At 37.9% G+C, this 21,120-nt stretch overlaps 1 protein-coding gene across 2 annotated transcripts in view; it reads left to right on the top strand.

The window, feature by feature from the left end:
• Positions 1-230: 230 nt before the first annotated feature.
• The window catches only part of spock1 (SPARC (osteonectin), cwcv and kazal like domains proteoglycan 1), a 69,134-nt gene continuing 48,244 nt past the window's right edge, over positions 231-21,120 (top strand). For both annotated transcript variants that reach the window (XM_088432013.1, XM_088432012.1), the window contains exons 1-2: positions 231-431; positions 891-1,028. In XM_088432013.1, the coding sequence (XP_088288139.1) occupies positions 894-1,028 (135 nt within the window). In that variant the 5' untranslated portion in view covers positions 231-431; positions 891-893. The remainder of the gene's footprint in view (positions 432-890; positions 1,029-21,120) is intronic.

The following is a 21,120-nucleotide window of genomic DNA, read 5'->3' as shown; positions in this document are numbered from 1 at the left end:
ACTTATGCAACACTTATATAACTTTAAAGTCATTGTCATATATTGAATAGATTTCAAAATCATAAAAAAATGGCCTCGATAACACACTCCTCGTTGTTATGAATTACAATATAAAGTGCTGGATCATGGGATGAAATGGATGTGGTTGGGGGTGGGGGCATTTTGTTGCCCCACCCCAAATGACTGTACGCCACTCCTTGACTCGAGAGAGGAGAGAGACAGATGGAGCAGTAGAGCGAGCTGGATGGAGAAAGATAGAGGCGACGGAGAGCGAGGGGGCGGTGTCTAGTTGACAAGAGGCGAAACCTCCAGCAAGTCCACTCGCCTTGTAGCCTGCAGTGTGTCAGTCAGACACAAAAGGTGATCGGCTTGCATCAACTTGGACTTATTTCGACCAGGGTTCGGATTGTGAATTTGGCGAAGGAACGCAGGTAAGTGAAGCTTTTGTTTTTGCGCGGCTGCTTTTATTGACAACGTATCAACGACAGCAAAGAGTCGCACATTGTTCGACTTTGGCAGAGAGAAGCCCACAGAAAAAGCACCTTATAAAGACTGTTAAAAAAATGTGTAATATAAACTAGCCGAGCAAGGTGAGCTAATCCCTTCAAGACCACACAAGTCTGCGTAGTTGGTAATCCGATTTAAAAAAAGAGAGCACAAATCTGATGAGATAAGGCATTCTCCGAAAAAGAAGCACTGTTTGGTTCACCTGCTTTTATTTTCCAGTCTGTACCATTTGGAGCGATGCGTGCAACCGTGTGCGTGCGTGCGCGCGCGTGCATGTGGGGAAAGTGTCGTATCCCACTTGAATGCTTGCGCTCAAGTCCCTCTTTGCCACTACTCAACACCTCAGTCCAAATATACCTTTTCTTTTTTACTTTGCTTTCCAGAACATGTTCTTCTTTCTGCTCCCTGTTGTGGCTCTAATGCTGAGCACACAGTCTGCAATGTCTGGCACTACCAACGACAAGCGGATGACTACCGTGGGCCAACACTCCAAGGACAGATCCTGGAACAGATACAGAGATGTGAGTTTCTTGGGAGCCACTAAATCTCACCAAAAGGGACAAGTAATTAGATTGGGTGTGTGTGCCTGCTTGCGTGTGTGTCTCGCTGTGTCCTTCATACACCCTGTACTGTATGTGCCAGCAGGCAAAACCCACCTTGCAGCAGGATGGTCTCAGATAACTTGTTTGTGTGACTTTGGTCAACACTTTTACACATCAAAGAACACTACTTCAGTGTAGTATAACATTGGATTATTAGAGTGCTGAGTAAAGCACCAAATAAGGGATAGATTCTCCTTTACAGTGGTACTTTGACTGATGAATTTAACCTCTTCCCTGCCCAAGCTCTTAACTTAGTTTACTGCAGTGCTTCTCAAATATATTTTGCCCACCCCCCAGGGAAAAAGAAAACTTTTCACGCCCCCGCCACACAACGCACTAAATATAAATAAGAATATTATTCATAGAAATTGTTTAAGTATACCTTAACCCGTTTCCTTTTTAAAAATAACAAAATAAAAAAAAAGCTAAATAAATCAACTTTCAATAATTGTTAAGATTTTTTTACAGCATTTATATGGGTTACAGCTTAGTATAAAACAGAAAAAAATAACCATGTGCATAAAAGTGCCTGAAACTACAAAACAAACAAACAAAAAAAAGATAGCAATTCTTATTTTATTGCAAACACATTTCACATGACAAAAACAAATCCTTTTCCCCACTGTTTGAGATGCACTGGTTTACTGTAACATAATGCGAGATTTCTGCATTGCAAATCATTCAAATTCTATAATCCAATCTTGACCCTAAAGCTCATTCTTTGGAGCTGTCATTAAAAACAAAGTACATTTTCATCTGTAGTATAGATGAATAGGTGAGCACTGCAATGTTCATAATCATAACCCATTGAAATGCATTGTGAGGTAACAGATGATATTGTAGTCATTGTAATTTCAAAATTAGTTTGCAGATTAATTGATAACCTGCATTTTTTCTAGCGAAAATGGCATCAGTCTAATGAAGTCTATATCGATCAGGCCATTGTAATCTGATTTTTTTTGGGTCTGCTTTGATATCACTTTCTCCATATTGTGAATGGCACATACCCTCCGATACTAAATACCGATAATTGACAGTGCCATGATGTATTGCAATTGTGATGAAAACGTCTTATATCATAATTAAACTCTTTAAAAAAAGAAGACACTCATATAACATAAAACAATTTAAATCTAAAAATGTTCCGTGTAAGTATAACCACACAACTGACATGGCCCATACAGCACCTGATCGGAAATGGAATAAAGATTGATTGATTATTTTTAAAACATCCTATTTTTAGCTTTGTGCAATCACATTCTTTCATTTGTAGGCTTTAACGGCACACTTTTTATGTGAACTTTCCCAGACAGCAATAATAAACAAGACCCTCTCCAGTCTTAGCAGCTGTGCAATGATTGGTGTCAGCACAGTAACGACAGACCTTATTATGCATGATGCTTCAGTAGTAACAGCGTGCAGCCTGCTATCGTATTCTCATGAGATTTCAGCAAACCGTAAGCTACCTTTGGCCTTATTAGAGCTGGCCGTCCTCATCCGACGGAGCTGTGATGTGAGGATGAGAATCAGTCTTACATTCAGCTAGGGGCTTTCTCACGTGTGTGTGCGTGCGTGTGTGTGTGTGCCCTTTGTTTTGCGACATGGTGGGGGCCAATTCCAGGGTTTTTTGAATTCGTGGGGGCAGCTTGCATGAGTGGGGACCATTTCGGTGGACCACACAAGTACAGACCTCTTTATGAGGGTCAAGACTTGCTTTTAGAGAAGAGGTTTGAATTGGATTTTGATTGAGGCTCGGGTTAGGCAATCTGTTGTGATGGTTAAGGTTAGAGGCTAGAAAATGCATGATGTCAATGCGATGTCCCCACTGTGGTAGAAAAAACCCTTGTGTGTGTATTTAAATGTTCTGCCTATGTGACTGAAAGTCATTATATGCCAACTGTCTGCGGAGGGTGTAGGGCAGGATTGGAGCGCATAGAAGGTACAAATGATGAGAGAGGCGGTGACCTTTTTGTTTTATGGTTCTACAGAGCACATGCAGGTGATGTAGACACGCTTACCTGTGTATCATTTTCTGTTGTCTTCTCCTCCGCATAGAGGAAACAATTATTGCTGTGCCTCTTGTCCTTTTTGATGAAACGACAACTGTATGAAAGGAGATCTTTTGTGTTAACAGTGACCAGTTAGGTCTTGTCAAAAAACACAGAATCCATGGCTTAGCAATAAGAAGTGTTGCAGCTTGATTGCGCTGCCATTGTGTTTCAGTAATGGTCAAAATGCATGGACTGCACGTGTTCTACACAAAGGACCTAGTATAGGTTTTTGGTAAAACACAAACTCCACACAAAAGCAACCAGTGTGCAAAGTGATTTTTTAACTAACTAGATTTTCCATAATTAATCATGAATAATTGCATTTTTCTACTTCTGCTATGACTGTTTGCTACAAAGCTTGTCTCCGATTATTGACTCGAGTAAAATCTTGGAATCAATGTATGTTATATCAAATAGTATAAATATTGAATCAAAGACAGTTCTCATTGCTTTTTTTGAGTCTTGAATAGAATTGTTCTGTAAAAAAAACAACACTTGGACAAAATGATCAAAACAGACTCAGCTTCACAGGCATCGTTCTTCTCACAGTAGAAACAATTATCAAAACATTTTTGCTTCCAGGTTTAGTTGTGATTTGTTACTCCTCTGAGGGGTACTTGTGTAGGGTATTTTGCTCTGGGGTGGTATGCCAAAGATGAACAACTAATAAATAAGTCTGTCTTTGTAAATTCTGCTTGTTAATTGAGATTTCTCCAATAATCTAGAAAGTAAAATCTAAAGCAAAACCAGCTACGGTCCGTTTTTGTCTATTTTCGCACTAGTGATTTCCTTAAAATCTGGCTGCTGATTATGAGCCACAACGGGTAGTAAATATCTGAGTTAACTAAGTAAATTAACATGTTATCACTTCAATTTTCACAGCCCTAATCTAAACATATTTCTTTTGAATACTGTCTTTCCTTAGTCCTCTAAAAGCAGAGTAATTATTGTGTTGACACATAATTTAATAATGCCTTCTTTTACTTCAGGAGGTAATGGTCAGTCATTTTGGAAATGTTTTTATCATTACTGACTAAATCAGTTAATGAATCATGAAAAAATGTTTTTGTATTTTCTGCATGGCCAATTAAAAAAATAAATAAATTAGGGCCTGACTGATATAGCCGCCCGATTATTATATCAGACAATTATAGTCTTTCAAACATCAGCCACAAATAATTGATTAGGTGAACAATGCAAGGAGGTTTGACAGTGAATTGTCACAATGCATTGTCCCTTTGTTACATACAACCTGAAGTCACAATTTATTAAAATAATGTTTTTAAAATTAATTAAATACATAGTGCAACAAATTAAGCATGCATACATCGTTGGTGACACAACCACATTGTAACTCAACCCAACTCAAACTCAAAACCCATTTGTCTGTCATTTGACCATTTACAGGTAGAATTTCATATCATTCTTGATGTCCGTCAAACAGGCTGTTTCATCCTCTGCTCAATTTTCGTTGAGCCATGAACTCCACATTATTTCCTCTGTGTTTCTTTCATTTTCACATTTTCCTCCATGTCTTTGGAGCAGAGAATGACCCCTTGCTTCCTCAACCATGACACTGTCTGTTTCCTATCTGGCCTTCCCTGTTTCCCCCTTCTTCCCTGCTCTACCCAGCCTGCCGTGTTCCACTCTACATCCCTGCTGATGAGCCACTTGGTCCCTTTTTGCATATGCATGAGTGTCCATTTGTTGGCAGGGAAGCCACAGAAATAGTCTAATAGGCAGAGTTTTGGTGGCTCATCTTGAAAAAAACACTTTCAATCCTTTTTGATTTATTCGTCTAGTTATTTATATTCTACATAGTCGAGCTGCAATGTAGTGGAAAATAAGTTAAATATAGAGAGAGTTTATTTGCATTTATGGTTCCAAAATATTTTCCTTTAGCTTTTTATCTGCTACACAACTACTAATTTCATCTGCCGTGCCCAGTTCATTTTGAGTGTGAACTCTAACACCTATTCCAGTCAATGAATACAGATGAGTGATGCATCAGAGAACCAGTTAAAAATATGTAAAGAATAACATAATGGAGAGCAGGTGCTTCTTGATTGAGCAGAAAGGTCAGTGACTGACTAAAATATGAGATGGCAACCTCTCAAATTGACTGAATAATGACATCATGTAGCATTATGTTTTCACATTGCTCCCTCGTCATCGTTTTTTCCCACATTCTGTTGGTTGGTATGGCAAGGAATCAAAATAAAGAAGAAACTTGCATTTGTTATTTCTAAATACTATAAGATTTCACACCAAAAAAGGAGCACATTAAAGTTGGCCCTCTTTTAAACAAGCAAAAAAAGGAAAACACTGAACAAGAATAATATTCACAGCCATAACATGTGGTTTTATTTTATTTTTACCAACCATTTTCAGGCCTGCGCAGGATGCCGCTTGCGATTTTATAGTCCTTAACCAGTTGAATGGCTGCTGTGATGTGCAAAAAACAAAACAAAACTATTCTTTCCTTTTTTCTGTGTTTAAGTTTTCGGCCAAGCGTTACTCATTTTTGTATTTTGGTTTCGGTCAAAACTTTTCATTTCACACTGCTACCTCCTTCATCTTGCATCTCATATTAATCCAAATGATATTTTTGATGATTGACATTTATGCAAATAATACTCAAAATATGAAAACATCTTTGTATTTTTTTGAATTATCATTAGGGAGATCACAAAAACACATATCAAATATTTGTGTTCTTGGTTTTACATGCAATATTCTTAAACACATAGAGTGAGAATATCAACAGTTTAGATCACAGGTGTCAAACTCCAGTCCTCGAGGGCCGGTATCCTGCATGTTTTCTAACCTTCTCTTTCAAACACACTTGATTCAAATGATTAGGATCATTTTCAACCTTCTGCAGAGCTTACTAAGGAGCTAATCATTTGAAAACATGCAGGACATTGGCCTCACAAGGACTGGGGTTCCACAACTATGGTTTGGATGGTTGTGACTTTTGACAAGTTCCATTGTAGCCACAGTGTCATAAAATTACTTGAAAACTACATTCACTTTAGGTACAAGTGGCGTAGAGGTGCATTCAGACATTCAGCTATACAAGAGTGGGAAAACTGCATATTAGAAACACATTGGCATAATTATTAATCCGGCTCCCAAGGAAAAGGGCTGCTAATCATTGTGTTGTATCGGATGATTGGCTGTGGGAATTCGCTGACACACCTTATTAGATGACGCGTGGAAGACTGAGCCAGTCTAATTCTTCTCTCTCGCTCACTCACACATGCATGCCTCGGCTCTGTGTTCCTCTATTGCCATCAGGATTGTTAGCGTTTTAGTTCATGTTGATGAAGAATCACAGTCAAGTTTCTTAAACTTGAGTTTACTTTCAACAGTTGAGCTAATTGCCCGAATCACTGCTACTTTCTTGCTCCTGCTAACATAATTTCCACTCAGTCCCAATCACTGCAGGGGACACATTCTGATTTGTATGCAGGACTGCATATAAAACACAGCCGGATTCATTGTAGATGAGGTTCTCCCTCTCTAGACCGGGATTGCTCCAAGTTCTGCCTTTAGGCAAAATGTATCATTTTTAATGTGTGTTGTTTTTAAATATATTGATTAAAATCAAGTACTTATTTCATAGAATAGTGATGGGAATCAAATGTTTTCTATATTTTACTTCATCATTGGTTTCATTACTCAACCGTAGGCTCTCTACATTCAGTAACAGTGATAGCTAACAACCAACTAGCAGCACTATAATGCATTCTTTGCCAAATGTAAATGAAATAATCCTCACTTACTGTGGGGGTATAAGTAACATACAACAACATATGATGTGAAATTATCAGTATTACAACACTTACAATAAGCAGGAAAACAATTTCCAAAATTGTAACATGATTGTCTATCTTTATTGTCAAGGTCGGTACTGAGACAAACGGCGTACTTTTCTCTCTCACGGCAAAACAACATACCGACGAAACACTGCCCCCTAGCGGAGGGAAGACCATCCTTCAAAATTAATGATCTGTGGAACAAAATATAATTAAACAATATTGAAATGCAAATGATTTGAGCTATTGCACGGCAGGCTGGCAAGTGTGGCCCATGCACATGCGCTAAAAACGGATTGCGTGAGGAACCCATGAAATACCCAAATTAATTAAAAAAAAGTATTGATATTAACTCTTTGGTATTCAGACAGTAACGATATTGACTTTGGTATTGATTCTATCGATATTTGAATCAATCGCCACCTCCCTATTGAAAATATAATATTGTTAGTCCCGTGTTTTGCGCCTGTATATTTTTACTTTCGCCATGTCCCCGCAATGTCTTGCGATCTACTAAAACGATTTTCACGATCGGCCAGCCGACCACAATCGATGTATTGAGCACCTTTGCTGTAGACTTACAGTAAGTGTTTGTGTGGTCGTACAATGAAGACTTTTATAATTATGCTACTGTTAGGTGATGTCATGTGTCTCTGTTCAGGCTCATAGAGAAAATTCAAGGTTGTCATCTTTTATGGTTAGTATTCTTTTTTAGTATTCATTCTAGACAACAGTCTCTCCCGGCATGCCAATCACTGTGAAGACATTGTGTTTGCATGTTTGTTTTGCATATATGCAAGGCGGGTGGTGGACTTGTTTTTTTGTTTTTTTTTTTTTCAGCATTGGTGGATATGATTTTCTTTTCTCTTTTTTTTTTGCATCATTCACTGAAGAAAGATATTGGTTTTGGTGAGCATCCAAAACACTACTGGGAAGACTTTTATGTTTCTGCCTTCTTTTTCTATCCTATCCATATGTGCAGCCCTAGTGTGTTTGTTCCAGTTTTACAGCAAGGGGGGAGGGGCAGGGCGCGGTTGAGAGAAGCTGAATTGACGAACCTGCGAGTCACCTTCACAAGCATATCCCCTGTGAGGAAACATCTCTTAAGCAGCACATAGTATTTCCTTCAATTAAGCAAAGACTTGGCAGAACACCTGTCACTCTTTCTTATCTCCGAACCCGCGCCGTCCCCTGTTTCTTTTTCTCCGCTTAAGCTGCCTTCATATTTTTTTTCCTACACATGGTTTGTCATCTCCACTCTCGCCCAGCTCTTCCTTCCTCTCTCGTTTTATACTTCACTAATTCCTAATGAAAGACTGCCCTTCAAAATAAACCCACTCACTCTCATTGCTTCCAACTCCTATATGTGTGACCACCCTCAACGCGCGCGTCCCTTGTCGAGCTATTGATCGCAAACGAGAAATTGCACTTCCAATCTTCAGTGGAGAACCGGGTAAATATTGCGCAGTGTCCCTGTTGATCCCATTTTATAGGGACTGGATGAGTATGCGCATGTGTCTCTCCCAGCTGCTGTCTGCATGTGTTTCGCCACACACACACGCACACACTCACACCCTTAGGCTCCCAACTAGATTGATCAGATAAATTATAGAACTCGGTAATCCTGACGTAAACCACAATGTAATCAATAAGAGTGTGAAGTGCAGCAACGGACTAAAAGAATGGAGGGCAATTGGGTCATAGGCCAGGCGAAGGTCACCACCCCCTGTGGTGGGGATAAAACGTGTGTGTGCGCAACAAAGACCCAAGGCAAGTGCGTGAAAGGTTTGACAGCTCCATTTGGATGATGAGAAAGTGAGTGGAAAAGAGAAACGAGATTGAGCAGCTTTCATGTCACGCCCATCGTTACTGTGTGGACTGAGCAGATGAACAAAAAGTGGATGGCAGCAGAATGCAATTCACTAGAAAATCTGTTTTGTTTCTCTATGCTTTGTCATGGCTTCTTGAAAATCTTTGCTGCCTCTGTGGGGGTTTGGCATCAAGTTGAGCTTGGCTCCTGCTCGGACGCTGATTGTTTTGAAGGCGTGACTTTTGTTTTTGCTTTTGTTTCAAAATTTAGCAAGACGGAGAAAACATACTTGAGCTCTACCCCTCAAACCTGACTGTAGTTTGTAACCCTACATGGAATTTTTGGCAGAAAAAAATAGTGATTCCTTGCAAAACATCTTATTGCGTACCTAAGCAATGATTGTGAGAATTAAGATTTGTTTTGAATGATGCGTCCATAAAATGAATTTATCAACAAATTCATAATGTATATTTAAGCATACAAGGTTATCTCGATTTTCATCTTCAGGAAATGTGAATTGCTAACGTAATCAGAAATTTAAAAATGGTGCGATCTGTAGTGACATGCAGTAGCTCATGAAAGGTCAAAATGATCATGGAGTGTAGGATGTCACAACACCTTAGTGAGTCAGCTCACTAAGTCAGCTGGGATAGGCAGCAGCAAGCCTGCAACCCTTGTGAAGATAAGAAGCTCTTGAAAATGGACAGATGGATGGATGATGGTTGTCAAAATATGAAGAAGTTGTCCATTTATGAATAAAATGTGATAATCTTTTGGGTATTCTCCATTGTTTAATCAAAAAGTACATAATCTTTTGTCCAAAGACCTGATCACTTTGCATAGCAATTTTCTTCAAATTATAATACAAGGAACGAACTTAGTTTGGGGAGAAAAAAAAAACAAAATAAAAAATAAGGGTCATCCCTTCATTTGTTTTTCCTCAAAAGACATAGTTTAATATGCTATCCATTTGCACTACAAAGTTGTTGAATATGGGTATGTACGACAGGCGATCATGTTCACCAGCATGGATGTCTTGTTTCATTGTTGGTAAATACACACTAGCTTTCTTGCTATCTTCTTGCTTTCTTGTCACTGTACAACTCAAGATGTCAACATAGTTTTGTATCATAGTGGTTCTGTTGCCACTAATGAAGCTGTCACCCCATTATGCATTGGCTCTAATGTGCATTCAGATGGTTCTTTCCCGGAGTTGCCGCTTCACCATCTTTCCTTTTTTAGCAGTCGAGTTTTTAAGTATAGATGTGTCACAGTAACCTTATTTGCTTCAATACCAAAAACAAAAACTCATTTGGGAGAGGGAAAATTCGGTGGCATTGGGGAGGATGCGTATTTTGCGTTTGAACCCTGTTCATTGATTTATTTATCTTTTTAATACTCTTAAAAGCTGACACCGCAATTCATCCCAACAGACATCTGGCATTAATGCGCATAATTTATTGGACACTTATGACTGACACTATAATGAGTATACCCCATGGGCTTTGCTTTTATGAGACGTAGGTTTCAGGGGGATTTAGAACTGCAAAGTAAATGTATCTTCAAAGAGTTAGATGTGCTATCACTGTGAAGATAATGAATATATTTTTTTAATTGTATCTTGTGGGTCTCATTTTTTCGCCTTTGTTAAAGTACCCAGTTAAAATAATAACAAACAATTCTGCCATCCTTGCTTGTATGATTCTATTAATATTTTTAAAAATGTCAGTCAATCTGGGTACCAGTTATTTGCAGGGTATATCTAATTCTTATAACATTTGGTGCAAAAAAATGGAAAACTTTTAAATTATTTCCACTTAAACAGGTATTAAAACACTGATGCAATGTTCTCACATATCCTTGGTTGGGAAACATTGCATTGAAAGACGTCTCTGCGTTGAACAGAATAATGTTCACATAAAAGCAAAACCTTTTTTTCCCAATGTCTTCTTTTACAATTATATAAACTAACTTACCCCTGAGTTTTGTAGACTTCTTGCTGCTTTTAATTATTTTGCAAATATCATATGAGTCACTGTGAATTTTTACTTTGCATGAATGTAAGGTACCAGTAATACCAGTGCCAAAGTTAGTGTAGAGCTCTCACTCGATATGGAAATATCTTCATTGCACATGCTCTTTTTGCTTTCACTATGGGTAAATTCCTCTTGTTTGGGGTCACAGTCAACAAGCATGTCAAGCTCTTCGGAAAGCCTGCCCCTGCTGCTGAAAAGAATCATAGCGGAAACACTGATGGACAAACCTTACTTTTTCACAGTTGAAAATAAGTCAGGTATATCTCTAAAACTAGATTTGGATGAATAAAGGTCACTTTCATCTCAGTTGCTCGAAGACACATTCAATCAACAATCAATTTCACACAATCGAAAATTCTTAATTAGTGTATGTCCAACTCTGTTCATAAATGTTCATTCCTCGTAGGCGTACTACTACTTATCCCCCATTAAATGTTGCATTTGGTGTTGTAGTGAGATCTGCTGTATCGTTTTTTGATTTGAAAACTCGTATACAACACAAATGTGTTTTGCGCAACATTAAATTAAGGTGGATTATGGTTCGATTGATCAATGCTGTTTACTGTGTTCTACGCAATAATCATTCTATTCCCTCTTGGCTTCTTGCAATCAGTCTCAGCCACACTCTGCACCAGGATTGTCTTCCTCTCCCTATCATTTAATGAGGTATTATCTCATGCTTTATTGTGCTGTATATTATGTTTCTATAGGTCGGCTTCTGCTTGTCGTCACACCATCTGTACAGCTTGCCCCATTAAAATCCCCGCCACAGTCGCCAACATATTTTGGGACTAATAGTCACTCATTCAATGGGATTTATTTGCAAGAGAGTTCAGCTTGGCTCCTATTTGAAAGCGGCTCTGCTAAACCTGAGTGTGAAATGAATCATGGGTCATGTGTTTCTCTTTTTCACACTTGTGCAGGTCGCTTTTCGATCACTGACAAGATTTCTCCCCTCTCTGTCTGTCACCCTTTCACTTTGATGTTTATGCTCTTGAAAACCATGTCAGATTGAATTGGTCATTATCTACGCCTCCACAACCCCCCTCCCCCGAGAACACGGATACACTTACTATTTGTGTGTGCAAGATTGCGCGGGTGTAAGAGATGTCTTGTCTGCTTCAATAATTCAGGAGTTTTCTGCTGCTGCAGCCTGCAGGATGCGCTTCAGAGTGAGAGAATGCAAAAGAGTGAGGGTTGCTGCGAGATTGACACAAAGATCTTTTCCTCGTAGCTTTCACTCCCTTGCCTTCCCCACCATGTCATTTTGCAAACGTCTGCGGCAAGACGTGTCCCTGATGTACACTTGTGTTTTAATAGACAAACTGTTGGGATGTTTGTAAATAATTGTTGAGCCCTCCAGGCGTTTTATGAATAGTGCATGAAAAGTCATAGACTTTCCTGTGAGAGTGTTGGCAGGTAAACCAATTGCCCTCTGGGTAGTGTAGTCAGTGTGGATTAATTTAAGGAGAAAGTCAAGCTTCCAGCATACTGTTTCTTCCCTAAAGTTCCCTCTGCAAACCCTTTCTTTTTTTTTTTTTTTTAAATTACACCAGGGAAGACATGTGCAAACAACACTATGGCCTACATTTTTCATTTTTGCCTTGTGTACTTACCATTCAAGTAATCTGTTAATTTATGTACTAGTGGTATCAGATTAACATATTAAATGGGATAAATTTATTACAATCATAGTTAAAGACCAGAAAAAAGACCAAGCACACCCTGAAGTAGACACTGATGGGCTGTCATTATGTTTGACATAACCTGATAGGCCCTTGGTGTGGGTGGAAGATCAGTTCAGGGGCAGAAGAAAGACATGAAAATGGGAGCGAATGTGAAAGTTGTCCGTCTGATGAATGGGACATTTAACGTTAAACGCCCTGAGGGCACCTTTATTAAAGGTAGAGTGATATTCATTCTTTCTAAAGAGGGGCTTGCTTCCCGTAGAAGCAGTTCAAGTTGAGCCTACCACATAAATGCAAAACACCCAGCTGTGACTGCAGCAACAGCTAACGAGAGCAAGTCTGCAACGGACAGGATTGATTATGGATTTTAATGTTACTTTTTAACGCTTTGGCAATCGACTAAAGAAAACTGCTTTATTCCGCTCCATGGCTGAAACTAAAGTTTGCTGCAAGAGAGATTAAAGATATGAATTCCATCAATTACATGTTATTTTCTAAATTTCATTGGTTAGCTCAATTAATTATCTTTCTTTTTTTAATTGTGTGACAGCGCTAATATTTACAAATAATGACTCGCTAAATGGTGCTTTATAGTTTACTAAGACATATTTGATTTAGTGAACTATTTGAATGCTAAGGATGCCATGCCATTGTTTTTGTCAAATTTGTTTCAATTCCTGGACACAATACAGTATGAATAAGTGTCAATTACGCACCCATCTCAAATGTGTGACACATTTTAATTTTGGAGTTTGGTGCATCTATTCAGCAGGCATAATAGTTAGTGTGAATGTTTTGTTCTCAGCACTGCCACATTAAAAACGGCAGGAATCACAAGTTTCTCTCATGCGATCACTGAATTACTGCCATCCTTGAGTCTGTGCTGTCTTATTTGCAGTGTGCAATGTAAGCGGGTGCAGAAAGTCAGCCTCTCAAGGCCATAGGAAACTAGTTTTTCAATGTGCAGCAAAAATAAAAAGGTAAAGACGGAGGTCACAAGGAATTCACAAAGCTCCCAGCTGAGGCCTGGCTGAGCAATAAACAGGCTCAAAAGAATGGCTTGGAGGACTTGAAGAAATGAATGGTACAAATAAGACAAAGTGTGCAGACAGCCGAGATGCACAATAATAGGTAAATAGCTTTTAATATACAGGTAACTAATAGAGACAAACACCATGCAAGATGTTCTAATGACAGTACAGCAACAAACAAAATGATCAGTGCTTGAAAACAATAATGGCCATGGAGAAAAGAATAGTGCTGAAAGTGTGCTTGTTTTTCACTCCTCTTGGAATTCTGAAGTAGCAAGCTGTCTTTAGTCAGAAGCCAAAGTAACAGCTGGCTGGCTGCGTAAAGTTGACTTTCAAACCTTCAAAGACAAATAATATAACACTGATATGGTCAATAAGAAAGTAATTAAACTCTGATGCATCATTAATGGTCCATGGACACAGTAATGAGAATCATAAGTTAAACTCTTTGACAGCTCTTAAAAATATGTGCAGGTTTGTGTTGGTGTGTTTTTTTTTTCATGCTCCTAAAGTGCCATGTACCATCCCATGTATCGTGAAAGATGCCTTTATTACACAGTGTTGTTCAAACAACAGATTTAAATAACACCCGCAACCGAATACAATTTGATGCAAAACAATATGAAATATCTCTCACACTATTTTCTATTGAAAAGGTCTGTGATTTTGAAATTTTGTGAGCATAAATGTTTTTACAATGAGTAGAATAACACATTCACCGGCAGCCCAGTTAATATAGATTTTTGACATTTATAGCTTTTAGTAAATAAAGTACCGGTAAATGAGTAACTTATTCACTGCCAGCCCAATAAAAATGGATTTTTGATTTCTATAGCCAGCATTGGCAAGAAGTGAGATAGTAATAACAGTCTTAACAGTAATGAATGAATTCTGAATGGTATTTAACTCTTTTATGTTTCCCAAACACAGACAAAAACCACTTTACAACATATTTCTTTTATTAATTTGAAAATGTATAGATTTAATCGGTGAGTATGCTGGCATGGTCTAACCTTTAGTTTTCTTAGTAGTTCAAAATTGCTTAATTTAACAGGAATCCAATGTCGTGCCGTGGTCAAATGTAGAAACTGGGGTTATTGTTGTTTGTTGTTTGTTTTTGCAATTGTGGGTGCTGTAAATAAAATTTTCATTGGTTAGGACCAGCTTGATGGTTTCTCGCTATAGCTAGCTAGCTTGCTAGCCAGCTAATGAGATGTCTCTCTGGGCTAACTCCCTTTGTTGCTGTGACGGATTGAGAGGCCTGCAGTAAACTAACGACAGAGGCGTTGATACACTGCCAAGATAGGTTTTATTGACTGTACTGCACAGTGCAGTCTCATTTAAAGCTCATTAGCTGGCTAACTTCCAGGTCAACTTTTTAGTTCAAAGCAGCACGTCTCCACATAATTCATGTACACTTCCCCAAACACCTAGATCACATACATTCATTTAAGTATTGACATTACGTGTAACGACAATCCAAATTTCCCTCTGATTCAAGTCCGAAAATTCAGATTACTGATCTTATGCACAACACCGACCTGATAAAGCGATAATCGTTTTTCCTGAACACCGGCAATACACATGATGGTTTAGTAAAGAGACAATTGATGGCATTAATGATATTTCTTTTCATATTGTAATTAATGCTATGTAGCACTGCCATCTCAGTATTTCTGCTTTGACTGCATTTGAACTGTTTGTACACAGAATTTCATCATTCATTTAAAGCATAAAAATATTACTTGAAAAATGAGGATGACTCCTAGGCAAAATCGCATTTGAGAGAAGAAAAGCTAGGAAACATAGCTACAGGGTTTTCTTAATTTAGAATTAGCTACCAGCATCTGGAAACTATTTGAAATTGTGGAAACACAACCGATAACAAATAATTGATGGCGTTTATTCTGGCAGATGTTACTTAGAAGCTTCTCATCATGACCATACTTTTTACCAATTTCAACACACCATCTGCCACACTGTTAAGATGTTAGACAAGCATGTTTGTTAGCAGCATTCCAGGAATTATGGCACACTTGCATACAACAGAAGGCAAAAGATGGATGAAGATCATTCTAAAAGCCCTAGAGTTAATAAGGGGCCTGATCAAATTTGTTCCAGTATTCAGTTCTTCTCCTTAGGTCAAGTATTTCCTTACCTAGCCTCCTCCTTTATTTCTGACAGCAGAAAGCCTCTTTGATTGAACAGTAGGCAGTGTGAAGACTTCAAAAATAATGAAGCCAAATGGCCAATCATGTCTCTGGGATGAATAAAGGGATATGGATTATGAGAATGTCAGTCTCGGCTTGATGGGAAGGAAGGATGAATTAAGATGGGTATGAAAATACATTTATGCATGTTTGACGCTGCCACATGGATTGTTTGACAGTTTTAATTAAAAGGAAGCTGAGTCAGCTACAACCTCAATCACATTTTAATGAACCACAGACCTGTCTGTGCGTGTGTGTGTGTGTGTGTGTGTGTGTGTGTGTATGTGTGTGTGTGTCAGCTTTTAATGTTTGCTCAATGAGGAGTAGAGGAAAGATGTCTTGGCTCATATTTAGCTGTTCAGATTTCATATTTAGGGGTAAAAAGCGTTCATGCCGAGGAACATCTTTTTTTCTACTTCTTATGTTTACAAGGACACATGTTTTCTTGTATCATGGCGAGCGATACAATTGAAGGACATTTCGATTTTCAGTGGAATGTTCTGTTCTAATGAGTTGTTGCTAAATCCCACTTCCTTATTAGATGTTTATCTGCACTTTTGAAAGAGTTTAGGGTTCTAAAAAATCCCAAACATATTGTCCCTAATTGTTAGGTCGGTAGGTACATTTTAAAGGTTTTTAGCAGGGGTCTGTTGTAATCCAGAAAAATGCATGTAACCTGTCAGTAATGAGTGTTTTTTTTCTGGTTTGTTTTTTTGTTTAAACTCATCTCTTAGAGGACATTTTGCCAGACTAAGACCTAAGTGCTAATCCTTGTTAAGTCACTTCATCTATGAGGAAAATCTACCATGACCAGAGGTCGAGGTTATGAGAAAGATGGAGACAATGGATTGGCAAATGGATGACAAGAAATTATTGTGATTAGTTAATGTGATGGCTACAAATAGATCTAACAGACATTAGTCCCAGATTGATGAGAAAAAGATGAAAGATACAGTGAAGGAGAGAAGCAGAAAGAATGACTTGATTTTAAGGACGTTGAGTTTAGACAATGACAGCTCTGATATTTCTATCATGTGTGAAGAGCGAGCAAAGTCATTAGAGATCTAAATGAACCAGCTGCACTCAGACAAAACAAACCCAGCGTTGATGTTGAGCCTCAAACTGAATGCCAATCAACAGCTACGCGTGGGGCTTATGATGAATAGTAATTAAACAGTGGGCGACAGAATGAGGATTGTCCTGTGGCATCTTACTGCATCATTTACGCAGTCGCATCATTTCTACTGCCTTGAGATGTATTCTTTTATTCGTTTAAGTTATCCATTGCCCGTATCAGCATTTTCCCAATGTTATGTCTAACTATTATGGATGGGTGCTATGGGCTAAAAGTCTCATCCTGATATATAAACTAAATGCGGACAGATGATGTATATTCCAGTGTTTTCTCAAAGTTTGAAAGGGTTCAAATGTAGGACAAAACATAGTAGTTGTAGTTGTTGCTCTTGTGTTGTCATGTTTTGTGAACCATAAATGAAAGTATTTTCCTCCTAGCTGGGGGGGGAAAAAAAATAAATAAATAAATAAATAAATAAATAAATAAATAAATATATATATATATATATATATATATATATATATATATATATATATATATATATATATATATATATATATATATATATATACAACTTAAAAAACGCCAAAAGGAAAAAAAAATCCTAAACTGAAAATGCGTTTATACCCACCACCCAGCAAAACCAACTTTAGTATTCCAATGCAGCACAAACTTTTACTCATTCATTGTAAACATTATTGCCTCAACCAATATTGTGTGAGAAAACTATATAGATAATATTGTGCAAGAAAATATATACGCTTTGCTGTATACTGCCTGGGTCTACTGCCTATTAACTGTTTTAGAGGAACAGCAGTCTCATTAAAAAAATAAAACTCCAAACCCAAAATGTTCTGCTGGAAGGCATTGGACAACAAGTCAGTGTGCCTGCAGGCAATATAAATATTGTAGTTTAGCTCATGCATATTGGCAGGTGTGTGTACAGAATAAATCATAATCATGAATCCTATTAAAAGGCACATGTATAAAAAGTTAAATACATGTAAAGTATTACATTTGGTTTTGTTGATACAGCCAGCAATTTAGTAGTCTGTATCAGCAGAACCTTCCACCATTTGCCAACCTGTTTTGTGTTGTGCAATGAAAATCCCACCAAAGTCATTTTCACTCACCATCTCGCTGTTAATTTGTCTTGAGGGTAGACGCTTGTTTTTCTTAGCTGAGCAATTCAAAGTAATTGCAGATTCTGATTCAGTATTGAAATGCATACCGGTGTTTTATGTGCGAGATGTAACATGCCTTAGAATCCTGCTTGAAACCCGTGAAAACAGGGAGGCATGACCAATTAGTTTTTCCAGCGTGGCATCAGACAATATGAGGTCGTTATTAATGGAAGTCCAGAACAACAGATGGCTGAGGTGCTGTGAACTCCGCACATCATCTTTAATTGCTACAGGTGTCCTTAATGATCCAAGACGACAGTCCCGGCAGGGCTTACCCATAGTTCAGTCCTTCTCAAAGTTTATTTATACTGCTTTTTTCTTAGCTAGCATTAGCACACACAGGTGTGCTAGCTGCAACAAGAGTTCCTATTTAGTACATGCACAACATATTGTAGCATCTGGTGTGGATTACAGAGGCATTAATCAGTGAAACCTTGATTATCAATAACCAAAACACAGATTTGAAATGTGAATGATTGATATTGAAGCACACGAAGTGCCTTATGTTGTCTCGACTCTCCCAGAATTGCGAGTTGTGATCCAGTGCAAAGTGGTACATTTATACCTGCAGCACTGTAACCTATTTTGGCACAACGTAATCATTTATAGTGCTAAAATAAAACTTTCCTCCTAATCTTTAGGGATATTTCCTCCTTTCAGTTGTTTAGCATATTTAAGCTTTAGGTCAATTTACTCCATTGAAATTATGCATATTAGTGAAAGAAAACTACATTTTCAATATGGTTGATTAAAACCAAATTAAAACCCAAACAAGTGTTTTAAGTTTAGTGCATTTTCTTCTACTTTTACTCATCTGATTTCACTACTTTCTAGAAGTATAAAATTTGTGTTTTCCGCTCACCAGCTTGATTATCGTTCCTGTCAGCGATATGGTAATGAAGTCAATTATGGCAGCCATAACTGTTATGATGGTGATGATTGTGTTTGTGATTACTCTGCAAATCTCACATTCAAGACGAAATGTTTCACATAGCTTATGTTTATACTCTGACATTGCAGTCAGGAGTGCAGACTTGTATGTGAAAAGATACTATTCTTCTGCGAATGGGTAAAACCAAAAAACAAAGATTTGATTTTAATACTTGTGTCATAGTCAGACATGCTTTAGAAATACAAACAAAACAAGAAGTCTGCAGAAAATGAGGAAAATAATATCTGGCAACATTTTTATTATATTTACCTCATATTTTGTTGTCGTTATTGATAGAATGGAATGGAATGGAATGGAATGACATTCTGGAATTGGATCTGGATCATCTGTGCCAGGCACATTTTATTGCATGCCCCTTTCTTCTGCTTCTGGTTAAAATTTGCATTAAACATGTTGCGATAATTGGTGGCTCTGCAAATAACCCACCTTAGAAGCCCACACAGCCCTTGTGTTGCATTTCAAAGTGAGAGTTTTTCACCGCAATCGTATCAATCTCCTAGAAAAGCTCCTGATCCTGGCAGTTGTACCCCAAACAAACCTCAAAATTAGATTAAATGTTTTGCACTTCACTATTTTTTGCACTAGCTTGACTGATTCACGAATTACTGCAGCGTATGGGGAAAGTTTGTGACAAACGCTATATCTCCACAGGGTTCTCAACATCTCAATCCAGGGGAAGAGCTTTTCAGTTCAATGATCCAAAGAGAGTGCCTAAGTTGAGGCAAGGTGTGTGATGTTGAGTTTTACTCTAGCAGAGCGGGAAGTACTCGCATGAACGTTTTCTTTAACAGTGAATAGGCTTTTAGCGAGGATTTTTTTTCAACTTTTCACTTGGCTTGTCGCTGAGCGAGTTATAAAAAAAAAATAACTGATCAACGATCCAATCTCAAGATGATCAAATATGTTCACCTATATAATTTAAAAGGAACAGTGCATTGTAACGAACATTCACATATTCCGAGACTGTAAAAATGCTCCCCTGAAAAAACCCTTATTTTTTTTTTGTTTTCAAAAGCTGATAAATTACCCCACAACACTGTTGGGACCAAAAGCTATTATAGAATAGTACATAAAGTGTTCTTTGACCTATACCACATGTCCTTGTTGTTGCTACATTTTGTTTGGTTTCAAGATTCCTTCTACAAGCAGGATTGTGGACTTGATCATTAAAGTTAGACTGAAAGTCAACACCCACCTCACGGTCACTGTGCCCTTTCAAATCCAAGGTGCTGGTCCAAAAGAAATATGCCTAGCCTAATGCACCCCGACTGCACTGTACATCATCACTAAATCGACTGCACAAAAATGGACTTTATATGATCAGAGATTCTTGTATCACCTCTAAAGTGGAAAAGAAGGCTTTATTGGACCACAGAATGCATCAAGGGGAGCTTTTCCCTGAAGGACTCATTAAATGCTATTTTGTTTTTGTTAACTCGAGACACCTTTTTCCAAATACATTTTTTTCATTCTCAGATTCAGACACATCATAAAAAGAATAAATTCACCGGCACGGTATTGCAATCAAGGTATTTCTGGAAACTATAATCAGTGGGGACTGGGGAGAGAGCACACCTCTCAACCATTCAGTGTCAAGATCACCGAAGTGCAGCACCAATCCCCTTGTGGACTTGTTAGAGAACTAGAGTTGTTTGTTTATAGAAAGGTGAAAAAGAATGAAAATGAAACAGAATGATATTGGGATGAAATAAAAGATAAATAGGAAAATAATATATGCTTCAAATACAGGTATTTTCAGATTGTAAGGTGCGTTACATGGCACTCAACATGGCATTCTGAATAATATTGTGTTTGTGGAACACAGATTGAGCTGCAAAAATCCACCAGGTTTTATCCACATCGGGGCCTAGTCTTCCTTCCTGTTTGTTTATTAAATGTTTTAGGTTGCCTGAACCTTACCATTTTTATACTTGCTGATCGGTGATTGTGAGGAATCAGTAAAATTTTGAACATTTGAAGTGTATTTTTGGGTTATTCAGATTTATATGCTGGCATGAACTGCCATTTATTTTCCTAAATCCTTAAAGATCTGTGAAAGTGCAGTGGGAATAATTCAACGCGGTACTTTTTCCATAATCTCTGCATTCGACATGAGCAAATTTATTTATACATTTACTGTTTGTGACCATTCA

The sequence above is a fragment of the Hippichthys cyanospilos genome, chromosome 13 (genome assembly GCF_059441005.1).
Source record: "Hippichthys cyanospilos isolate Australia breed blue-spotted pipefish chromosome 13, RoL_Hcya_1.0, whole genome shotgun sequence".
NCBI lineage: Eukaryota > Metazoa > Chordata > Actinopteri > Syngnathiformes > Syngnathidae > Hippichthys > Hippichthys cyanospilos.
Note: the sequence above shows the minus strand (reverse complement) of the source record. Positions and strands in the feature narration are given on the sequence as shown.